The sequence below is a fragment of the Hoplias malabaricus genome, chromosome 15 (assembly GCF_029633855.1).
Source record: "Hoplias malabaricus isolate fHopMal1 chromosome 15, fHopMal1.hap1, whole genome shotgun sequence".
Classification (NCBI taxonomy): Eukaryota; Metazoa; Chordata; class Actinopteri; order Characiformes; family Erythrinidae; genus Hoplias; species Hoplias malabaricus.
The window spans coordinates 21744144-21769011 of record NC_089814.1 but is presented as its reverse complement, the minus strand read 5'-3'; the positions used below and the strand labels follow the sequence as shown (position 1 = coordinate 21769011).

Here is a 24868-nt window from a genome sequence, read left to right as displayed (position 1 = left end):
AACTAAGAAATGAAGACTAGGAAACTACTAGGAATAGATGTAAACATCAGGAACAGCTCAGAAACGCAAACTACACACATCAAATAAACAATGCACCAAAGCATTAAAATGACAAAAAATGTAGGACCTATGGGTTCTTATGCAATGTATCTTGAGAGAGGTGCATAAAAAAATCAGAGCCAAGTGCAGTTTAATATTTCATAAAGTATGCACTTATATTTCGATCCTGGCTACTGTTATATAGGAGAATATAAAAGTACTTGGTGTTTTGTTTTCTAATTATCTTTACTTGTCCACTGTGCAAATCAGTTCATAGTGAAAGCTTCAGTCTCATGATGCATCAAACTGCATTAAGAAAAACTGAGTTGCTGTGAGGTCAGGGATTTAAACTGTAGTGGGCTAGAGAACTTGGGCATGGTTCAGATCAGGCATTTGTCATCCGTGGCTGATTTTAAAAAGCACAGGACCACATCTTCCCATGCCTTGTATGCTGGTTTATGATAACCCTGGTAATTAATAAAATGAACCACAGTGAGCCATGTGTTCACACTGCCAAACGTTCCAGTACACATCAGTGGTAGTGCTTTCTAGAGTGTTTAATAAATCAGCGCTGAACAGATATAGACATGTTAATGAGGCAGAAACAAGGCCAGTGAATCAGATGAAGTAAAGGCATCATTAGAGATATTAGCATTCCTCACACTGTGATTACACTTTTGACAATGACTTTGCAAACACAGAGTGTGTGATAACCGTATCTTTTCCCACATTCTGTGTGATTTCTCTCAGGTGTGTCTGGTGGCAGACTGTGTCGGTGGAGTGCTGTGTTTTGATGCATTGTGTTTCAGCGGTGACAAACAACACGGAAGTCCTGAAGATAACAGCAAGAACAACAGCACAGAGAGCCTCAAGGTATACACACACACACACACACACACACACACACACACTTTCACTCCCTCTCTCTCTCCATTTCTATCTCCCTCACTTTCTCACCCTTTCTCAGTCTGTCCATCTCTCTCTCTCTCTCTCTCTCTCTCTCTCTCTCTCATATACACACACACACACACACACACAATCTATTCTCATCCTCAAATCTCATTCTCTCTTTCTCACACACACACACCTATTCTCATTCTCAAATCTCTCTCTCTCTCTTTCACACACACATACACACACCCCTATTCTCATCCTCACCCTGTCCATCCATTCCTCCCTCTCTCTCTCATTTTTACACACACACACACTTACACATATTCTCATCCTCACTCTGTCCATCTTTCTCTCTCTTTCTCTTTCTCCTCTATCTTAAACTTAAGTTGGTGTTGCACCTGTATGACATTATCATACATAAATCCCTGTTGACATATTTTTCATCTTCTCTCTCATTTTCTGTCCTTCAGAACACTTGCATCCTCCCTCTTGTGTTGAAAGGTGACAAAGCTCCCATTTCACTCCTTCATCTCTCTGCCCTTCTGTCCTCTCTTCAGTCTGGTCATGTCCCTGGTGGAACAGCCTTAGTGGTGAAATTTGAAGAGGGCTCTTAAGAACTGTAGCCTGAATTCAGCTGAAAAAGTGCATTCAAATCATTTTAACGTTGACACACTCTTCTATCTCTGTAAGAGGCTTTACGGATCAGAAAATGAAAGCTTCATCCACTTAGTGTGATGCATTTTCTAAAAGAATGTGTTTTTTATTTATTATTATTTTGAATAATGGAATCATATTGATATTCATTGATTCATTGTCTGTAACTGCTTATCCAGTTCAGGGTCGCGGTGGGTCTGGAACCTACCCGGAATCACTGGGCACAAGGCAGGAACACACTATGTCACACATTCACTCACACCTACTGACACTTTTGAGTCGCCAATCCACCTACGAACATGTGTTTTTGGACCGTGGGAGGAAACCAGAGCACCCGGAGGAAACCCACAATCCTCACAGACAGTCACCTCGAGCGGGACTTGAACCCACAACCTCCAGGTCCATGACAGATGAAAATAACTAACCTTTTAACTATGTCAGTAAACATAACCGGAGTGATGCATGGTACTAAAGCACAGTGGCAGAAGAAATTATAGATGATGTCTACACATAGAAATGGTTATACATCTCTACATAACAGAATGAAGTCACATCAATCTGCTGACTGTGTATCAGAGATGGATATGTGTTGAATCAAGACCCAACTCTGGACTGAAGGCCTATGAAAAGCCTGAGAAAAACAATCTGGTAACCACTGGAAACCTCCCACAGCTTCAAATAGCCAGCCTTCTGTTTTCATAAGCTTCTGGGGTTCTAGCTAATGAGTAGAATTGACAATGACTCAGATGGGGCGAAAACCCATTTTGCCTTCCTCTATAATTTGCCGATTTGGAGATTAGAGGCTTTGTAACACCCGCCATGACGTATTTACACCATCATGTGCTTCCTGGACGTCTACCTACAGCACATGGACTTTTCCTTACCCCCGTCCCAGAGCAGCTGGGCTGTCATCAGCTTAATGCAGCAGCTGCTGTCTCTGTTGGCCTCTTGGCACTGCACAGGTGACTGAGTGCTCATTAAAGCATCAGCACAATGTGGTCAGGCAGACGGAGCCAGAGCTGCTGGGGATCAGAGCTGGGAAAACGGTCTCCAGCCAGGCAGCAGCAACCCAGCCCAGAGTGACTGCATCAGACTCCTGCTCAACAGGGGAAAGAAAAGAAAAAAACTAATTTCAGCACTCATTATCGCTCTAAATTGAGGTGGTAAATTGAAGGTTTTGTCTAGTAATCAACCAGCGCTCTTCTTGAAATAATCTTGAAAATCAATTATGCTGATGTATTTTTCGCAATTTCAGCTCAATTGTCAAAACAGGCTTCACGTCAGGTTTTCCTTCCAAAATCTCATGTGCTGCAGCCCTGCCACGGTCTTCTGAAACAGCATGACATACGGAGTTCACTTGAACTTTGTTTTATAAGTCAAATTTCAAGTCTTTGAGACCTGAAGCCAGAGTCAGGTTTTGAGTATTTGAGTTACTGTAACTCAGCATGATCCGAAGATCAGAAGAATCTTCAGGCTGAGTTCAAATGAACTGAAAAGCTACCTGCAGTTAATGCATTTTTAAGTAGAAGGCATAATAGGAAGGATGGTCAACCATAACATTATGACTGCCTCTTTGTTTCTACACTCACTGTCCTCTCTCTCGGCTCCATTGTCTACTGGAGCACTTTGTAGATCTATAATTACAGACTGGAGTTCATCTGAAGCACTGTATACATTGTTCGCCTCCTTTCACCTGGCTCTTCAATGGTCAGGACCACTACAGAGAGAAATTTGGGTGTTGGATCATTCTCTGTGGTTTGTTAGTGGGTGTTGCGCTGGTACGAGTGGATCAGACACAGCAGTGCTGCTGGAGTTTTTAAAGCCATAAGTGTCACTGCTGGACTGAGAACAGTCCACCAGTCAACAGCGCTCTGTGTCCACTGATGAAGGACTAGAGGACGACCAACACAAACTGCAACGACAGTCTCTGACTTTACATCTACAAGGTGGACCAATGAAGTAGGTGTGCCTAACAGAGTGGACAGTGAGTGCACACAGGGTTTGTACCCAGTATGTTTAGTTTAAAACAATTTGAGAAGTAATGTCTGAACTTCACTGAAGAAGAGTTAGGCTCAGATAGATATTATAAGCTCTAGTGAAGGTAAACTGATCCTGTTTCCTGATTATTTTAGGAGAAGCCCGTTGTGATGAGCAGTTTGAGTCCCACTCTGAGGAGCAGTAAACGCCTCAGCAAGAGCAACATCGACGTGTCCACTCCCTGCGAGTCAGGTCCGGGTATCCGTCATCCACTCATCCGCAAACAGAGCGACTCGTGTGATGCAGACGTTGCAGGAGGACAGAGAGCGTTCTTCTTCAGCAGGTTGGACTTGGTTTATTGGTTCCTATCCCTCAGTTTCAGTTAAAGGAGATGGTAAGCTAACTTGTGTCATTTTAGAGCATGATTAATTTGTTAGGAAATGTAATGACAAACTTGCATTCAGTTCTGTAATTATTGTTCATTTCAAGCTACATTATATGGTCAAACGTTTGTGGAAACCTGCTGTTCCAACAATGAATGCTAATGAGAGAGCTAAAGATTTTCTAAAAAATAATATTTTAAAAGTGAGCAGGTCTAATGCTTTGACAATCATCATGTAAACACTTACAAATCTAAGCAAACAAATCAAACCTGCCTGTTCAAATTGTGCTGGAATGTGAAGCAACAAATTAAGAAGCCCCTATGTCTTTTTATTTGAATTTTGCCACCTTTGCTGTGGCTGGAAAAAATGTTGGTGATTGCTGGTCCAACAGTCAATTTTATTCTGGATTTATGAATAAAACTACAGGACACCCCATGCAAATTCACATAACGTTATCTTAATATGCCATGAAAAACAAGCAGATCCAAATGTGACAGATCTATATTGACTAATTTGCAGCTCTGTCCTACTGGTTAGAGAAGAGGGCTTAGGATTAGGACTTAGGAAGGTCACTGATTTGATTCCCAAAGCCGCTATGAAAAATAGGGGCAGTGGGAGTGAAGGAACAACACTGTCCTCCCCCCTCGTTCCACGGCTGAGATGCTCTGAACCCACAACTGCTGATGGCTTCCTGCCGCTCTGGGTGTGTATGTGTTCACAGCCACAGATGGGTTCAATGCGGAAGAGACATTTTGTGGTACGTCGTACAATGACAAATGTTACTGTCTTGAGACCATCTGTTACCAAATCGTGTTTGCCCCCTGGCTGCGCAAAAACACCCTGTAATGTTTGTAGCCAGGGAACATCTCGGTTGACAAGGCAGATTTGATGAATTTAAAAGGAAAAGATCAGTTGCATGACCCTGCCATCAACCACTCCATCCAAAACGACAGAAGGAAGTACTTCGCTTTCAAGTAAAGCCACCGTGCCTGTTGAAGGGTTATTTGGGAAAATGGGCATTATGGAAAATTACTGGTCATTTTTCTGATGCTAATGTGTCTGTCTATGACTCAATGATGTGTGGCTGTGTCCGCACTGCTGTAATGTGAAGGTTTGATTGGTTGAATTTGTGTGGTAAGAAGCCTGCCATGTTCTCTCAATATTCCAGTTGATTGTTTGTGTTTTTTAATTATTTACCGGATCAGATGGCTGAGGTTTACAAGTTACGGTTTGCTAATGCCTCTAGGCGTCACACGCCATTAAACGTGGTGACCTTAAGCTCATACGGGGAGTTGTTAACACAGGTTCAGATGACCTGGTCAATGATGATTCTGAAATGCTCTCTACAAATATGCCAACAACAAAGTGTGCACCCATAGACTGCCCAGCAAACCTGAATAGAGACACCTGCAACACCAGTCCAGCAGTCCAGTTTCTTTATGTTGTGAAACAGCGGTAACTGACTCCTAATGGCGTTATTAGAGAGAACCTGTTTAAAACATGGCCACCCCGTGTGGGGGACCCACTCTATGAAACATACATTGATTAACTCTGGGCCTATAAAACAGTTTGATTCTTATTTCATAGAAAACACGTAAGAATAATCAATAATGCTCTTGCATTCACATTGTATCTTCAGTTCCCTGTATGTGTCCTTGTAAAAGTAAAATGTAAATACCACCCAACACTAATCCTGTTACAGTATTTAGACATTTAAACACAGATTATTCATAATATTAAAACCTATTGCTGACCCATTGAGGCATGGACTCCACAAGATCTCTGAAGCTGTCCTGTGGTGTCTGGCCTATAAGATGCAAGGAGAGGCCACTGATTCTCAATAAGATTTAGATCTGAGGAGTCTGGAGGCCAAGTCAACAACTTAAGCTATTTGTCATGTTCCCCACTGCTATCAGGGGATCCTAAGCAATGAAGCAACACACACACACATCCATCCACATGATGTAAAAGAAAATGTGATGCATCAGACTAGGCCAACAGCTATTATTGCTTTATTGGTCTAGTTCTGATTCTCACATGCCCAATGTAGGTGCTTTTTGGTGTGGGCATGCTGGCTGTTCTGCGTCTGTGCAGACTGTGTATACAGCCGACACCTTTCTATCACAGCTAGTGTTAGTTTGTGCTACAGTAACTACTCTGTGGGATTGGACCAGTGTGACTAGCCCTCACTTTCCATGAACATCAGTAAGCCTTGGGTGCTCATGACAATGTCACCGCTGATGGTCTTTCCTTGGACAGCTTTATTAGGTACTAACCACTGCGTGCCAGGAGCACCATTTAAGACCTGCTGTTTTGAAGATGCTCTGATCCAGTCGTCTGACCATCAAGGTTTGGCCCTTGTCAGAGTTAGTCACTTGCCCATTTTTCTCCACTTTTTATTGCAGTCTAATATTTTTCCCTCCCATTGGCAGGCACTATGGTAACAAGACCTTCCCTTTAGTACATTTTCAACATGACGGGGTAACAGATGTGTACCTGATATGTACAATGTGTAAGAAGGCAGCTCTAAGACATGTCAAAATGTGAAGAAATAACATACCCAGAATATGTTTAGTAGGAGGAAATAAGCATTAGTGTTCTCCCTGTGTCCGTGTGGGTTTCCTCCGGGTGCTCCGGTTTCCTCCCACAGTCCAAAAACACACATTGGTAGGTGGATTGGCGGCTCAAAAGTGTCCGTATGTGTGAGTGTGTGTGTGTTGCCCTGTGAAGGACTGGCGCCCCCTCCAGGGTGTATTCCTGCCTTGCACCCAATGATTCCAGGTAGGCTCTGGACCCACTGCGACCCTGAACTGGATAAGCGGTTACAGATAATGAATGAATGAATGATAATGAAATAAGCATTAGTAAATTTGTATGTCCATTAATGTAAGATTTTATTACAGTTACATGAGGATCATGTTTTTTTTTTATTTCATTCACAAAGTAGGTTTGAAGGACATGGAAAAGGAGTTTTAAAGTCTATAGGTGGTTAATTAAAGAATGGTACATTGTTGAAAGCATTGAGTTGTGCTTCAGACATGTATGAAAAGTATATGTGATATTTGCAGGACTTGTTGTTGCAGGACATTAGTTATGTTATGCCTTTGTTGTTCTCAGCTTGTCTCAGGATGAACAAAGCAGCTCGAGACACCCTGGGTGCTTCGACTTTGAGGTTTCAGACTGCTTTCTGCTCGGTTGTCCACTGGGGCTGGTGCTTGCCATGAGGAGAACGGTCTTACCTGCTGTTCAGGGTAATTGACACCAAAATACACATGAGCACACTAACCTTGTCTAATTTTACACCACCTGTTGAAATACTGTTTCATTCGCTGATCCAGTCCAGATGCTGCTGTGAAACTTGTTGAAACGGTGAAAACAAAAAGGTTTTGTTAATAATTAAGGAGCTTCATAATTACCTGACAAGACTCATTGATGAAAGAGACACTGATAAAAGACTCATGAAGACCACTAATATAAAAATGCATGTTGAATAAGATGAAAAAAGATAATCTATTTCTCTTATGTTTTACACATAGGTGCCACTGTCTAATAGATTTAAAGCATGCATTACGAGGGTTTTTATTTGTTAACAGCGACAGAAAAGCCAGATGTGTTAATGCAGTTAAAAAAAAGGTTATGGAATGTTTAATGTTGACAAAATTATGTATATCATTCAAATCTTTTATTATTTATTATCAGGCAGGTTAATAACCATGTGCTAAAGATAAAGGAGGTAGGGATGAGTGTAAAAAAGGAATATTTCAAAAGTCTTTCATACCTGTATCTATTCCCTGCTGGCCTCTCTCTCTTTCTCTTTCTCTCCCTGTCACTGCAGTGTCCCAGCTGCATCCGGCCTGTTCTCAGATCTTTAATCTGTTTTACCCATCGGACCCCTCTGCCTCACGTCTGGAGCCCCTGTTGCACCCCTCTCTCACTCAGCTGCCTCCCTTCCCTGTGCCTCGATACCAGCGCTACCCACTGGGGGACGGACGCTCCACCCTCATCTGTAAGAAGAACTCTCTCATACAGTCACTATCAGCTTTTAGAAATCAATTCTTCCTCTTATTTTATTCCATTTATTACATAATAAATGTAAAAATGTACATAGGTTCACCTAATTCTACATCAGATCATAGGATTCTATTCTACTACTATTCTACCAGTGCTAATGTGGTACAACTGTACCAACTTCATTTACATACAACCAAAATCTTATTGTCAACGGTGTATTTACAGATGCACATACATTCAGTGGAGACAGGAAGTTTTATTGGTTCTGAAGCACTTATTGAAACGGAGACTCGCATCACAGGCTCACTTCCCTGTCCAGGCCCCAATGCCACAGTTGAATCAACAAGAGAATGTAGAAAGGACTATGTTTATTCTATGTCCAATAACTGTTATACTGCCCGTTTTATAAAGGCAGTAATGGTCATGTCTGATTTAGCATCATAACACATAGTATATGGATCATAGTGTAGTGTTATTTATTCAGTCATTCATTTCATTCATTTTCTGTGACCATTTTGTCCTAATCAGGGTCACGGTCAGTCCTGAGCCTACACGGAATCACTGGGCGCATGATCACAAGACATTATATGTTTACAGCTATGGAAAGTTTGAATAGCTTAAGCATTTACCAGCATTTTTTTTGTAGCACCCCAAGGAAACCCACACAGACACTGGGAGAAATTCTTCACAGAGCTGTGTGACTATTTCTTATCTGTATCGGCCACAACAAGATGTTGATCATTGATTGAAATAATCCGCACAGACATTCAGTACATCACTAATGTATTGCTGCTGTAGTTCTTCGGTTTTGACATTTCACATTTTTTGACACAGTAAATAGCAAATTTAAAATAAGAGCTGAAACTTGAGGCTGGGAAGTGGATGTAACGTCACTCCCAGGCTCTCTCTCTCTCTTTCTCTCTCTGTCTACAGGATCAGTGTTGCTCTGTATGTGCCAGCAGCTCTCTGAGCCAGAAAATGTTCTCAAATTAGACTCATTTAGATGGCCAAGATGAGGTCACTTCAGCTTCACACAGGGGTTAAAGTCAAACTGTTGCTGCATGCCAGCTTAGTCTCTCTTTCTCTCTCTCTCTCTCTCTCCCTCTCTCTTTCACTCTCTCTCTCTCTCTCTCTTTCTCACACACACACACACACACACACAAACACATTTCACTTGGTTAGTTCTGGTGCCAGGATCAGAAGAGGGAATTACAGCTTTTCCAGTCTAAATCCCTTTGAATCATCACTGGACATTTGAAATGTACATCACAGCCCTTGGCAAGATGCAAAAGGTCATTTTATGAGAAAGCAAGTCTCAAGGGTGCTGTCATTTCTATTTTCATTTATATTGGCTTACTCCAATACATTTAAGGTCAACCAAAAGAACTCTTTTAGTCATATAGATTGGTCAGATGCTCGCACTTTTGCTTTCTCTATTGGATTAGAGCTAGACGGGACAATGTCAGAATTTGGGCAGTTAATAAATTCAACAATTTTAGGATGCACATATGTTCAGTTGTACACACATGGCTTATATTATCTGAAAAAAAAAACCTGAAATGAAATACTGAAATACTGCACTGAAAAACAGCTCCAAATGGTAGAGCTCCTGTGTTGTTCCTGAGAGGCAGAATGCTGTGATAGATAATTACATTTCTGTAGCTGCTAGTGCTAATTGTATTAGACACTCTTGGTTGGTCTTAGTTGAACACAACTTCTTACATTTAGAGGAATGTTAAAAGCTAGGGCCTACTTATAAACAATGCAAGGCTAGTAAGTGTTAAAGGGGTTCCACACATACATGTGTGAGGCAGTTAGTGAACCAGTCAGTCCATATGTCCCTCAGGTCAGTCAGTCAAAGCACATGGTGAGGGACACTTGGGAAGGTTAACAAGGAAACAAAAATACATTTAAATGCTCATTTAAAGGGCATGCCTAGAATTGTGAGTATGTTTACATTCAGTTCCACATTAAAAGTGTCTTTTAATGTGGAACTTAAGGTGGTATGTTTGAGTTGAAACATACTAGTCTGAATTTAACTAGTCTGTTTATATATTTACGGGTTGAATGACCTGAGAAAATGATTTGTAACTTGAGTTGTTTAGGTTAGTAGCACTTTAGGTCTGTGTTTGCTTTTAATGAAGGGAGCACGCTGCATAATTTATAGTCAGTTAAGTCAGTATTAGGGAGTACTAGGGAGCAGGAATAGAGCGGTCTCCTCATCTCGGTTCATGCTTTTCCCCTGTTTGAAGGTCTCTCAGACAGTTGGTGAGTCAGTCACTTATTGAGTTAGTCATTCAGTCAGTAACTCAGTGAGTCAGTCAAACAGTATCTCAGCCAGTCATTCAGTGAGTCAACCAGTCAATGAATTATTCATCCAGTGAGTCGATGAGTCAGTTAGACACAAAGCAGTTCCATAAAGCGTTTCATATCTAAAAATGTTCTTGCCAAGACATTACTACATTTTATGAATTGTTTCCTTTTTTCATTCCATTTCTTTCTTGTCTTAAATGCTTATAGCTGAAACAGTTGTTAAACATCAGTTGGATGGAAGTGGAGCTCCAGATGCTGGTCAGACTGCATGCTGCTCTGGAGGCTGCAGGGCAGGACGGACAATGAATGACCCTCGTAACAGCACATCTGCCCCGGGTCAGGAGGACTGCAGCATCTCACAGCGTGAGTCAACAGAGCACAGCACTTATAAACACTATGTACAATAATCTTCTGATAATCTTCTGATTACAGTAATCTTTCAAATGCTGAACAGAGATTTATGAGATGGATTTCCAATTAATTTTATCCTGACATTTATATAGACAAATGCAGCATTTATTATTTATAGTCACCAGTGCTCTATTATTTATTCATGTGAGTGGCACATTTGAAAAATCTTACGCAATATACTGATCTGTAAGTGCAGATATGTGTACACTAACCTGAAACAACATTCAGGTATTCAGTAGTTTTAAAAATATATTTATTTAAAAATATCCAGGAGAATGATAAAACCTTCGTAACTTTTAATGGAAGTAAATATAAAAAGACTTTTTTCCAATGCATTTTGGAGCATTTCTGTTGGTTCATCCATAATGAAATTTTCACACCAAATGAAGGAACGCTGCTGTGTTCAAATGATGTAGTAAGCTAAAAATCCACAATGACATAGATACATGTTTTTAATTAGAAAATGACATGTGCTCCTCTGATCAATTTACATTTGATTTGATTTTCTAAATAAAAATGATACTAGAACATCCTCAGCAGAGAACCAGTTTCTGCACATTTGAATGTACAATCATTGCTTAATTCCTGAATTTAATCTATTGAAAATCATAAACACAACATTTAAAAAAATGTTATATTTACTCTTTCAGTTTGTGTGCAGTATGTTAAATGCAGCCATTAAGTTAATTCTTTGTAGACAATATGTTTATTTCATTTCCAGATTTTGCATACAAATGTAAGAATTTTGATTTGTGTAAATAATTAAATAATGTAGTTTATAAACTGAAATGTTGAGCCAAGTTTGAAATGCTAAATATGATCACAAATAGGCACATTTTATTTTATTATTAAGCCAATTTATCGAAATGTATTGTGTTGTTCAAAGAATTAATACTTAAAGCAATACAATAAGTGGCTTTTTGTCACCTGCGCACCGCTTACCTGTTGCTGAGTTTATAAATGATAAAATGAAGTTGACTGCATAATAAATGCAACCAACTACAAATCAAAAATATACAAAAATAATAAAAAAATTCCACCAAGTTCCAAAAAGCAAAATTGGAATCAGGCACTAAACCGGATCAACACAAATGATGTGTAAATTTATCCTGTTGTAGTTTTCCACTATTTCACAGATTCCTCCCCTTCTCTCCAGCAATTGTTTGAGCAATGTTTGCATTGCATCTCTTTTTTTTTTTTCTCGACATTTGTGCAACATTTGTATTGTATATAATGGTCATTTACTGAAAGTGTATGTATACAAAACTTAATGAAGTTATGTATAAAATAGAATGTGCATAGGTTATATGCCAATTCATAAAGAGCACTGCAAATGGTCCTGGAACCATCATCCCTGAGGATACTTATTTTTTTAAATTTATTGAACCTTGGTGTATTTATAATGCATTTAAAGTAAAATGTGTAGTGGAGGGTAAAATCACCCTAATGCCCAACCTCTCATGACTCATTTTGTCATTAAACTCTTGATTTAACTTTTTAAGTTGAAGTAAACGTATCAAGTTCAACAAAATCAAATGCTGAGTCTGCTAAAGATCTGTAGTGGAACTTCATATATTCACGAGTTGTCAGTATTAGGAAAGGAAGTTGTGAAGCTCTATGCTTCTCTTTTGGTTTAAAATAAAATGGAATGTTCACAAAAATTTCAGATGCTGTTACTAACAAAACAGAGTGAAAGTATAAGAGAATGCAAATGTGAGTAAATGCATGTACACAAAATGTACTAAGAAATGTACAAGTCAGTTAATATTATGCTTAAGTGCATATAATGAATATAAAATATCACTACATTTGGTGGCACAGTGGCTTGGTGGTTAACACATTCACCTCTCAGCGCTGGGATCTTGGGTTCAAGTCCCATCTACGTGGGTTTCCTCTGGGATCTCTGGTTCTCTCCCAGAGTCCAAAAGTGGAGGTTAGGTGAATTGGACACTCTTAAAATAATCTGTTCTGTATGGATGGTCACTCTTCCCTGGGTGAACCCCTAGGGCCCAATGCAGTAGGTGGATCCTGGTTGAGAATACACTAAGCACGTTTGGCTGCGACTTCTCGCCAACAATTGAGTGTTGAATGGAATGGCACTTTGTGCAGTGTTGATTGTAAAGTGTCCTTGGCTGTCTAAAAAGGCTATATATAAGTGTAACTACAAATAATGATTAAAAAAAACTACACACATCATCACTCTTTACTTCTGTATTTCATTTTTCTGTCTTTCTGATTCACTCTGCCCTGTTTGTGCTCTTATGTGTCAGTGTGCAGTAGGTGGTGGGGCTGTAAGCGGCTGGATTATGTGCTGTACTGTCCAGACGTACTCACTGCTTTCCCCACTGTAGCTCTGCCTCCGCTCTTCCACGCTTCTTATTGGGAGTCCACTGATGCCATGGCCTTCATCCTCAGACAGGTGAGAGACTTCTGATATACACAGCATCTCCACAAAACTCTACTCCAGTCAAGTCTAGTGCTGCATCTTAATATTCTACATTCTGCATGCATACTATGGCATACCATTTTCCTATTTCTTCCTGGCACAAATGTACAGATTTAAGCCTAAGCTTTGGCCAGTTCTCCATTCATTCCAATCCTGAATAGCAGGTGTCTATGCCTGCCGCTATCTCTCCTAACACATCTGGACAGTTAATATTTTCCTTAAAGCATGCTGAGCTGTCCAGTTCAGAAAAATGGTAGTTGCCTTTACATATCGTCCTCATCTCTGTTACATACAGTAAATGACTCTTTCTAAAAGCAACAATGGAATCCAAAACAGCAGTGCTTCACAGCTATATATGTAAATGCTATTTCAGCGGAGAAGAAAAGTGTGTATAAAAAACAAAAAAAAAAAAATAACAGGACCAATAATGTCCCATATCAGAGAGAGATATATCAGCCTCCAAGAATCACAACAGCCATTCAGTTCTTACAAACTCACACAATAATTACAGCAGCCTTACCAACCATTCATCATACATTCGCCCCTATGGCCACATTTACATAGCCAACACGCCTACCAGAATGTGTTTCTGGACTGTGGGGGTGAACCAGTGCACCCGGAGGAAACCCATGCAGACACAGGGAGAAATCCTCACAGACAGTGACTGCTGTGTGCCATCAGCTTTAACTGTCACCATTCCACCTTAAACATAACTACCTTTGGCAATGGTTGGAAATGGTTCAGAAATGTTAGACAGTAAACCCTTTTTGCAATGATCTGGGTTGAAGAGTTAGAACACATTCGGATATTTCTAGTGATGTGTTTTACCACAGGTCAGTTTATTGATAGCCATCAATAATAAAGTGAATAATTCCACTTGGCATGTTAACATTTTTTAATTTCACAGAAAATGCAGTTCTTTACAGGAACAGCATTCCACAAAATGCCATGATTTATTTACGGCTTTATGCACCGGAAAATGGATCAAGGCTCTTTGACAGTGTCCCTTTGTATGGAATTTCATAGCGAATAGTGTGTGTATGTCAAATATAATCTGCCCTGAAGTTTCTTAACTTTTTTAAACTTTTAGTTTAACTATCATGTAGAAGAATGTACCTAATATACTCTGACACTTTTTTGGCATGAATTTTTGTGGCAAGCTCTGTGCCCTCCCTAGAATAAAAGACAGACAGGAAACATAGTACAGAGCAAAAATATTAAAGGGGATGCCTACGATTGTGGGGAATCGAACTGAGCCTAGCATACCGTTGATATGCAAGACAGTTTTTTTAATCATTTACTGACACTGGAGCTTCGTAAACACATTAGACTGGTTTCCAGCACACAAGCAGACTACTGAGCTAGCAAATGGTGAGGAAACATCTTCTGAATTGTATAAAAAGTGTTTTTTTAATTACAATCCTGAACATCACCTTTTAAGGCTCACACATTTTGCAGTGTGCTTTCTATCAAAGTTTGTCAGGCAGACACCTGCTGCCGCATCTCTCTTTATGTCTCTCTCACTCTCTCCCTCTCCATCTCGCCTCTGCTATTTTTGTCTCACCTTATACCTGCCAGTGTATTCCTCACCAGGTACTTTTCAGTGTAAGTGTCGACAAGTAATTAGGAGAGCTAAATTGTGCAGGGGGATATGAAGTTCACAGCCCCAACCCACTGCTTGGAGTTCGTCTCCTCAGTCCTCCTCCCTAATCATGTCTCACTGAGGAGGTGGGATACAAGCACTGATATGACTTCTGTGAGCCCCTGTCGTCCGTTCCTGACACCATCCAGTGGTTGCACTCATCCCTATGTTATAATAATCCAGTTAAAATGATCATAATAACAGTTGAAAATAGCTTCACCTGCATAAGCCATCTTGCAGGCAGACTGCTTTATACATTGAATGCCAATGGAACAGTGGCAGATTTTGACTAGATGTTGTATAGAAGTATGGAATCCAGATGTTTCTTATGTGGTTTACACTGACTTTATTTTTAGCATTTCAGACACATCATTCATTCATTCACTCATTCATTCTCAGTAACCTCTTATCCAGTTCAGGGTCGCGGTGGGTTCGGAGCCTACCCAGAATCACTGGGCGCAAGGCGGTCCTTCACAGGACGACACACACTCCCACATATGGACACTTTTGAGTAGCGAATCCACCTACGAATGTGTTTTTGGATCATGGGAGGAAAAAGGAGCACCCGGAGTAAACCCACACAAACACGGGGAGAACACACCAAACTACTTACAGACAGTCACCCGGAGCAAAACAATATAACTCAAATGTGTTGCCCTGTGGAGGATCAGCTAACACATGGCATATGTTAGAAACCATTAAAAATAAGTTTGCTAGCTTTAAAGAAGTCCTTCCTTTTGGCATGTCTTCTGCTGTATACAGAGAGCCAACTCTCACCCATTTAAAATCCTTTCAGAGCACTGTTTGCTCTTGCAGATTTAAAGCTAACAAACTGTTTGCTTTCTCAACGAGTCTCATGCCAGGAGACCCAGACTTGCTCTCACATTGCTAAAGCTAACAAAATATTTGCTATCTCGGTCCAGAAAAAAATGAGGTTATTGCAGAAAAAAGAGATGTAACTGGGGCTACCCCTGTTTTCTTTATTCAGTGGAAAACTGACATTTGCCATCTCCACAAGAAACATGACAAGATGGAGAAACATAAATATGTACTAAATGTGAAACCACCTAATTTGCCTTTCATTCATTCATTCATTCAGTGTCACAGTGGGTCCAGAGCCTACCTGGACCCAACACATCTTGGACAGGGCACCAGTCCTCTGCAGGGCATCTCTCACACACACACACACACACTCTCACATCTATGGAAATTTGTTTAGCCAAGTGACCCCTGGGAGATGAAAAAACTTAAAAAATGTTGTGCCCTGTAAGTATTACATTTTACATTTTGAAATAACTTTACAGCAGTAACAGGAATTATTTGCTACTTTTTTTTTAAATCAGTGATGTTATCGATTTAACAGTATCATGTTGCAGCTTTGTACTATAAATGTGCAGTTATTTGGCCATCAGCCAATTAATCACATGACTATATTTTTATAGACTTTATTTTTTTAATACAATGTATTTCAATGTATGAATACCACGCTTATACCATCTCACCTACTTTTGTCCGTTACTGCCATGTGTCACGAATGTTGTCCATGCAATTGATATGAAATGAACACAACCTAACAAACCAAGAATGAAAAAATATATTAACATTTTGATCTAGGTTGCTGTTGCTCTAATTAATCACCTTGCTCTTGCCCAGCAACATCCAACAATATAACAGTGCATCAAAAGTTCTCTGGGTGAATTTGCACATGTCATGACTCCTCTATTGGCAGATGTTAACCAGATTAAATATCTGTGCTAGCTGCTTTCACCAATAGCGGCCTTGCAGAAACAGGTTAATATACACCTAGTGTGAACACAGCTGTTTAGTTTTGCAAGCTCCTAATTCCCATAGAAAAGACTGGAATATGTGAGATGCTTTGGAGCTTCGCCATGCTCAATGCAAAATGCTAGCTAGGTGGCTATAAAATGATGTAATCAGTCTGATTTTTCAGTATTAAACCGTAATCCAATAACATACGTGTACTGCAAATTGAGCCAACATTCCCAGTATTGGGAGGTATCCTGTGTGGCCATGATGTAGACATCCAAAGTTATGAAAGGGTATTTTTACTGTATATTACAGACCGAGAAAATACATTATGTATCAAAGTTAACTTTATTTTTAGTCTTTCTCACCACAGACGTGCTGTGAAAAGAACAAAATACATGTCTATCAGGTAGTGGTGTTGCATTTAACAGAAAAAGACAGCAGACAGCAGTGCAAAAGACAAACAAATAGAGACAATAGATTATACAAACACCATATACAATAGTAATGAATGATTTATAACATTAGCTGTGTGAATAATACACATTGGGGTGGCACAGTGGGGCAGCAGGTAGTGTCTCTGTCACAGCTCCAGGGACCTGGAGGTTGTGGGTTCTAGTCCCGCTCCAGGTGACTGTCTGTGAGGAGTTTGGTGTGTTCTCCATGTGTCCGTGTGGGTTTCCTCCAAGTGCTCCGGTTTCCTCCCACGGTCCAAAAACACACGTTGGTAAGTGGATTGGCGACTCAAATGTGTCCGTAGGTGTGACTGTATGTGTGTTGCCCTGTGAAGGACTGGTGCTGGGTGTGTTCCTGCCTTGCGTCCAATGATGAATAATACACTGGAATGTAAAGACTATACTAAAACATCTAGACCAGGTGTAGGTCAGCGGTATTCACTGTTGTCAGTAAACTAATAATCATTTATCATTAAGAGTCTTTATCAGTGTAAATGTGTGCGAATTATGGTTTGTACAAATAAAGTAAATAAGTACAGTGAGGTAGCAGTGGCTGTGCTGTAATATTAGCTACATTAAGAGTATTCAATGCCTGCTTTTGACATGAGAAAAAATGTATCCAAACTCAACAGAGGGAGTGGAGAAGGTCAACACCAGTCTTTACTGTTTGCCTCCTTTTTTATTTTTTCAGTGTGTTCTCTGAGTGGAAGGAAGCCCAGAGGCAGAGTTTTTGTATTCTCAACTCTGTCTTCTCTGCTTCAGCAAGGTCAGAATCTGAACAACAGCACAGCATCAGGATCCAGTGTTCAAAACAGTGCTGGGAGTTTAATGGGGGGGAGGAGGAGAAGCATTTGAATGTCAGGGTCAGTCCCATTGCATGCGTCACATGCAATCGCTTGCTTTCTCAAATGCACGCACACTCACACACACATACATATATTTATATATATACACAAACACACACACACACATGCATGAATTATATTTTGCTTCCATGGTCATCTGTAATCCTCCAAAGTAATTCTGATCTGCATATCATCAGGACAGGAGGGGTGTGTTAGCGCCCAGTGACTCACCCCGGCGTGTCTGCAGGAAATAACAATTCAAACACTTATCTCTTCTCAACACTGCTTCCTGACAAAAAAGATGGATGACAGCAAACAGTGTTACAGTGTGTCATCCCACTGACTATTTCTGGAAATACACATTCAATCCTTCACTGTTCTGGCTAAAAGATACTGACTTTTTTCTCAGACAGAGTAAGGAAAGGGTTGATGTAAGAGACCACTGAGAATTTAAAATCATATAGGAATAAATGTGAGGGAGTGAGAGCACCAAAAAGCAGAGGCCATTTTCATTTTTCAAGATGGTTATGAGATTTGTAGTTCTTCCATTCATTCATTGTCTGTAGCTACTTGACCAGTTCAGGGTTGAGGTGGGTCCGGAGCCTACCCGGAATCACTGGGCACAAGGCGACAGACAGTCACCCAGAGCAGGACTTGAACCCACAATCTCCAGGTCCCTGGAGCTATGTGAGTGCGATACTACCTGCTGCACCACTGTGCTGCGATTTGTTGTTCATCAAATGCTAAAAGGTACTAATAATATAAACTAGCATAACAAGTCCTCCCTATGTCTGCCTGCATTTCTTCTGAGGAGTGACCTGGTCTCCTTCCTCAGTCCAGAAAGTTATATTGGTTGGTGGATTGGCTGTGTGAGTGTCTGTGGGTGACTGGGTAATTATGTGATGCCCATCCCCAGCACCTAGGGAGTGTTTGGGGGTTTGGTGCCTTGCTCAAGGGCACTTCAGCCATGGATGTCCCTGCCGGTCTCGAGGATCGAACCGGCTGCCTTCCAATATCAAGCCCAGTCTTCTAACCATAAGGCAAAGGCTGCGCCCTGTCTTGTCTGTGTTTTTCATTATAAATCGACTAATAGAAATGCTCCACCTTTACTAAAGTATTACTAAAGGATCCTCTTGATTATTCTGACTGTAAGAAAAAAGCAGGGTCTTGTGCCAATCTGAAACGTTGAGCAAAATTAAAGGAACACAAGGTAAAATTTGGAATTTTTGTTCCTGGGCTCCCCCTACAGTTGCAGAGTATACTTCATTTTTACAGCACTGTCCTGAAGTCAAGGGGAAAGGCAGAGGGAGGGTGTGGTTTCCTGCTCTCTTTCACTACAAGAGTTACATAGTGCAGTTTCTGCAGCGCTGAGCCATGAGTAGCAACAACAGAGGTTCTATTCATCTTATTACAGCACAGTGAACCATCGCAATGGTTTTGAAGCTGTCATATATGTATTTGATCAGTGTTGTTGTTTTCTTTGTCTTGTTCTGTTCTCAGGTGTTACGATGTGACTGTTTGAAGGCGGGTGAAGCAGACTGTTCAGATGCTATACCCATCTCTCCCTCAAGCCCGAGAGAGAAGTGGCTCCGCAGACGAACACATGTCAAACTGAGGGTAAACACTCTAGCACTCAAACTAGCACTAATCATCATGCCACACACACACAGACTGGGCCTACTACCTCACAAACTCTCCTCATCCCTAATCCTGACACTGCAGGCAACTCACAGCTCTGTTTATGAGTGTTTATATTTATATCTTGTTTAAAGCAGTATGAATAGAATCAGTTAATTGGCTGAGAAAATCCAAATTAATCTCTACAGAGATTAGTGTCAAACTCTTAGTTACTGGCAGCTACACTGTCATCCAGCAGACACTGCATTCACTAGAATGATGTGACAATGAGGAGGGAGATGAAGGGCAGGATTAGTGTTATTTTCTAGGGGACTTCCCGGCTTATAATTCCTGAAGTATCACAGGAAAACTCCCAATGATAGGGTCACCACTTAATGTATGAACTACTCAGAAATTCAAATATTTTGTCGAAATTTCATTAGGAATGGTATAAAGTTCTTGGAAAATCAATCCCTGTTACCCCCTACCTCAAAGCCCACAGTGATTGTACTTCACATAATAAGTAAAAACAAGCTGTAATTAGCCGTCAGTACTTGCCATTGAAGACTAGCGACAGAACAGAAAAGCTCATGTTGCTACAGCTGTGATGTATGTAAAATTGTGTCATAAAATTAATAATATGTTTAATTTATGGTCCATTTTTCAAACTCAATAACAGCCCATGAGAATGAGTGAATATATATATAAATACATTTTGTATTGGGATTTAGTTTCAGATGAAGACTTAGTCCAAGACAATACTCTTGAGAGGAAGAGACATTATATTAAAGGTGCAATCAGTGTTTTTACAACCAAAACATTTTCAGAGTATTTTTGAACTTGCATGAGACAGTTTATATTCCACTCCGTGTATAAAATAGGCATCAATTCCCCAGTATATCCAGCTCAAATTTCAAAGTGTGGACTACTCAGTCCTTATCCAGGAAACAAATATTAAGGAAAGTTCACTTTCTCATGACAAGGTGTAGAATGACATTGTTAATCCTCTTAAAGACACTGAAATTCACTGTCTTCCTCTCAGGTGGATGTGTTCTTAGTCACTCAACCTGCATCTGGACGCTGGATTCTGTTTGACACTGAAAACAACCATCTGATTTTTTGTTTTATTCAGTAGATTTTAAACAAAGCTACAATGAGTAAATTATTTCGAAGTAAATTCCACATAGCCGTACATTTCATCTCATAATGAAGTTAGTTTCATGATGGGGCCTGCTGTGGCCTAATGATTAGAGAAGTGGACTTGGGGATGAAAGGTCCTCAAAATGACAGGAAAATTACAGATGGAGAGAGAGAAAAAAACAGTTCTGTCCTCCTCTCTCAATCCACGACTGATGTGCCTTTGAGGAAAGCACCCAACCCCCATCTGCTCCCCGGGCAACGGGGATGGCTGCCCACCACCCTGGTTGTGTGTTTCCTGCCAGAGATGGTTTTGTTTTACACTGAACAATGACAAATAATTGTAGATGTACACATAAAGACACTTAGCCATAACTTTTTATTTGCAGGTTTTTCACATCTCAGGAGTTTAGTCTGAGCCAGTTTTGCCTCAATTTCCATCAGCTTCTAGTAGTTGAATTACTTCCACTAAAACGTCTCATGCTTTTTCATGCTCCTTAGTGCATGCCTAAGCCCACTTCTCTAACATTAGGCCACGGCTGCCCTAGTGTGTGTGTGTGTGTGTGTGCGCGCCCTTTAAAATCTTCTTCTCAAGTTCCAGTTGTTGACCAGAGTGTAGCAGGGTGTATTTATGGCTTTAGCGCTACTAGTACATTAGTAGCTAGTTATAAAAAATTCAAATGTTATTACTTGTTCAGCAAGAAAAAACATCCAACTCAGCAGCACTTTTGAATCCTTTCAAATAGTGGAACTTTTATCACCTTTCAAAAACCAAGCCAGTGTTAATCCTTGTTGTACATTGTAAACCTGAATGAGTTAGTAGTACTCAAAAACATTAAGGCAATCTGTTGTCATAAAATATTTAAGTTCATATACTTAAAGGCTAAGCACCACTTAATGGACCTCTATAAATATTTCAAATTATTTTAGTTACTGAAATATATAAGTATGAATTAAAATGAAAATAGCAGCTTAATTTGCTTTAAAACTGACAACTTCATTAAATTGACGGAAAAACCCGAGCTCGCTACGGAAATTCTTGAACGCAACCGTGACGTCACTGGTGGACAACAACTAAACAACGCCGCGGTAAAACACCGTTATGACTGACTGTTATGACTGACTGTTATGACAGTATCTAGCTAAATAACCAACATTATTCATGACAATATCCTAGCAATAAGTTAAACTCAAATTTAGAGGTACCGTTATTATTGTAAATGTGATCGAAGTCGAATTCATCCGACGCTATAAACCTCCGTAATGCAGCTACGTAGCCGAGTATAATCTGAGCCACTGAGTTTAGCAAGTCAAGCTAACGTTAACTAACACCAACTAAAACAGGCGAAGTAAGTGTCCTTACCCTGTTTACCTCCATGTTACAGAGGCTCTTGAACACCTTTCTCTGGTTTCCTTACATGTCCATATTGTTGGAAAAGCGCCAGTGAAATGAGCTACAGATAACGAAGTGAGCGGATGGTCCTTTCCAAAGTGCCCGTTTAAAGTTGACAAATTGAGTTCATTTTCTGGATATTTTGGGACCTTTGGGCCATTTGTGTACATTGAATTATTGCAGCCAAAAACAACACACCTTTTCATCATTTTGCATTAAATTAAGTGCAACTTCTAGAGTTGTTTTCCACCATCTATTTCACAGGCAAGACACCTTTTAGAGTTTCCGAACACCGTTGGGGGGGGGGGACCAACGGTCTTTTAAACCGTATTCCTTCAATTAGCAAGAAATAACATGTTTTCTGACTATCAATAAACACAAGTTAGGAACTCAAATTCCACTGTATTTATTTGTTTGACACTTTCATAGAGCTGCTGCTTTAAATGTCAGAAGTGTCTTTTAAGTGTCTACAACTTAAGGCTTGATACAACTCAAAATATGCATTTCTGGTACTCAATACTATTAAGTACTATTAACTAATCTAACCATAAGTTAATTCATTGTCTGTAACCAAGGTGCTAGTCCATCTCAGGGCACCGTGCACTTACCTATGGACACTCCTGCACAGCCAGTCCAACTTGTGTTTTTGCAATGTGGGGGAACAAATCAAACTCCTCAGGGCAGTGACCCGATGCGAGTCTCAAACCCAGGACCCCAGGACTCTGGAGTTATGTGACAGTGATTCTACCTAAAGCAGTGAACCCCAGACCATCCGCCATCTCAGCTGAAAATTACTGCACTGGTCCTATGTCTGTGATTTCAGACGTCATGCTGCATAAACTGATAACATTCAAGTTTAGGTAAATCTCTCCTATCCAGCTATTTTTACTTAAAAGCACAATCAGGACTCATAATCATAAATCATAATTTTACAGTTTCACAAAGTCAATAAGAAGACATTTTTGAAAATAATTAATTGTTAAATTGAGAGCAACTCTTCAATATATTTTAAGTTAGAATCACACAGTCCAGATTATTACTTTGAACATTACGGTTTACAGTGTAGTGAGGGCTTTGTCACACCCTCTTCAGTCCTAATTATGCATTTCTTTAATTGTAAACAGGTGAAGAAACAGATGAAGGTGAAAGTTTGAATTAAGTTTTTTCATTCTGATATCTCCATGTTGGCCGCAGCTCTCATATCGGAGGCCGTTAGCAATGCAACAGCTGTGCATGTGATGTAAAGACATAAAGACATGATGTGGCTAGAATAAGGCCTGTGAAAAATCTACCAGAGTTTGTCACCACTTATTATATTTTGTCCCCTCCTCACCAAAGAATAACACTGCTGTCAATAAATGGTTGCATAATCATCACAATAATCTAAACATCATCTGTATTTTGCTAAAATAATTGAAAGTAAAAGTCTGCTTTTAACTTTGTAATTCTGATATTTGAGCATGAATATCACAGGCAAATATTCCATTACAGAGTGTAGAAAATCACTTTATACACTTCATTCTGAGCCTGGAGCCTAACAAGAAGTGACAAAAGCAAATTTTCAAATGCACACTTGGCTGCCAAATTGAAAGTGAAATCTCTTGAGAACTGTGAGGTTTTTCTGTTCCTCAGTGGCAGTAAGCAGCCTCTCTACTTGTCTGCCTTCAGAGCACAGCAGGTCACGCAGTAGCATAGCTCATTTAAAAAAATGTCCACTGGGTAGGTGTTGTTTTCATTTATTTATTTATTTTTATTTTTCATTTTCAGGTGAAATTGAATATACTGGGTAATTCCATACCTCACTGTGAATGAAACCGCCGAACTGCAAATGATGAGCAAATAGAGCTCTAATAAAGCAGTGTAGACTGCTCCAGGTGGACAGAGGGTGAGCTGTGCCCACCCAGATGTGTTGTATATCCAGCCACAGAAATATGGGACAAGAGCAAGATGAAATAATTTTCTGTGTTTTTCATGTAATTATGCCAAGACAAATGGCCTGGAACAGGAACAGCATCACAGCAGTTGTGTGCCTTGCAGGAACACCAGCAGCTTCTTTGTTTGATTTGCAAACTTGATTCCCTTTTCATTTTCATAATAACGGCCTCTTGACAACCACACCTCCTTTCAGAGTTGTCTTCTCACTGTGAACTGTGGGTTTATTTTTTAGGTTGATTTTTAGGTTGATGTGCAAAATTGAGTGTGGAAATTACTTGCTGAATTTATTGTGTCCCCCTGGACTGACTGGCTATCCAGGATGTGTTTCTGTCTTCTGAGAGTCTAGGCCTAACACTTCCCCTGACCCTGTTCCAGGATTTGCAGTAAATGTTGACTTCTTTACTAGGGAGTAATGTAATGGCAATATCACTGTTTCTTTTGGGTCCACAGAATGTGACGGCTAACCACAGAGTGCACGATGTGATAGCGACTGAAGATGGTCCACAGACGCTGGTGGGCAGGTTCATGTACGGCCCTCTGGACATGGTCACCCTTGCAGGCGAGAAGGTTCTGAGATTAACTCTCTTTTTTATGTTAAGGAATTAATGAGTGTCTCCAAAATGTAATCTTCACAGAAGAAGGTAGTTACAAAACTCATCCCAGAAGAGTTTGGATGCTGTGCAAAATGTAAATAAAAACAGAATGCAATGATATGCAAATTATCTGAACCCCATATATAATTGAAAATAATACAAAGTATATATTTCAGTATTGTTTTTAAAAAATATATATGACCATGTTAAATGTGATGCCAGCGACATGTAACAAGAAATTTGGGACAGGGACACTGAGGTTCATCCACTTTTAACAACACAGTGTAAATGTTGAATGTGAAATGTTTTACCATTCCTGCGTGATATACCATTGCTCAAGAGTTCTGGTCTCCTTT

The 24868-nt window shown here is 40.1% G+C and overlaps 1 protein-coding gene across 1 annotated transcript in view; it reads left to right on the top strand.

The window, feature by feature from the left end:
* plrdgb (PITP-less RdgB-like protein) overlaps positions 1 to 24868 on the top strand; it is a 101875-nt gene that overhangs the window by 71749 nt on the left and 5258 nt on the right. Inside the window, exons 7-14 of the mRNA XM_066645969.1 lie at positions 790 to 912; positions 3720 to 3907; positions 7065 to 7198; positions 7783 to 7953; positions 10479 to 10634; positions 12953 to 13101; positions 19338 to 19454; positions 24370 to 24486. Coding sequence (XP_066502066.1) covers positions 790 to 912; positions 3720 to 3907; positions 7065 to 7198; positions 7783 to 7953; positions 10479 to 10634; positions 12953 to 13101; positions 19338 to 19454; positions 24370 to 24486 — 1155 coding nt within the window. The remainder of the gene's footprint in view (positions 1 to 789; positions 913 to 3719; positions 3908 to 7064; positions 7199 to 7782; positions 7954 to 10478; positions 10635 to 12952; positions 13102 to 19337; positions 19455 to 24369; positions 24487 to 24868) is intronic.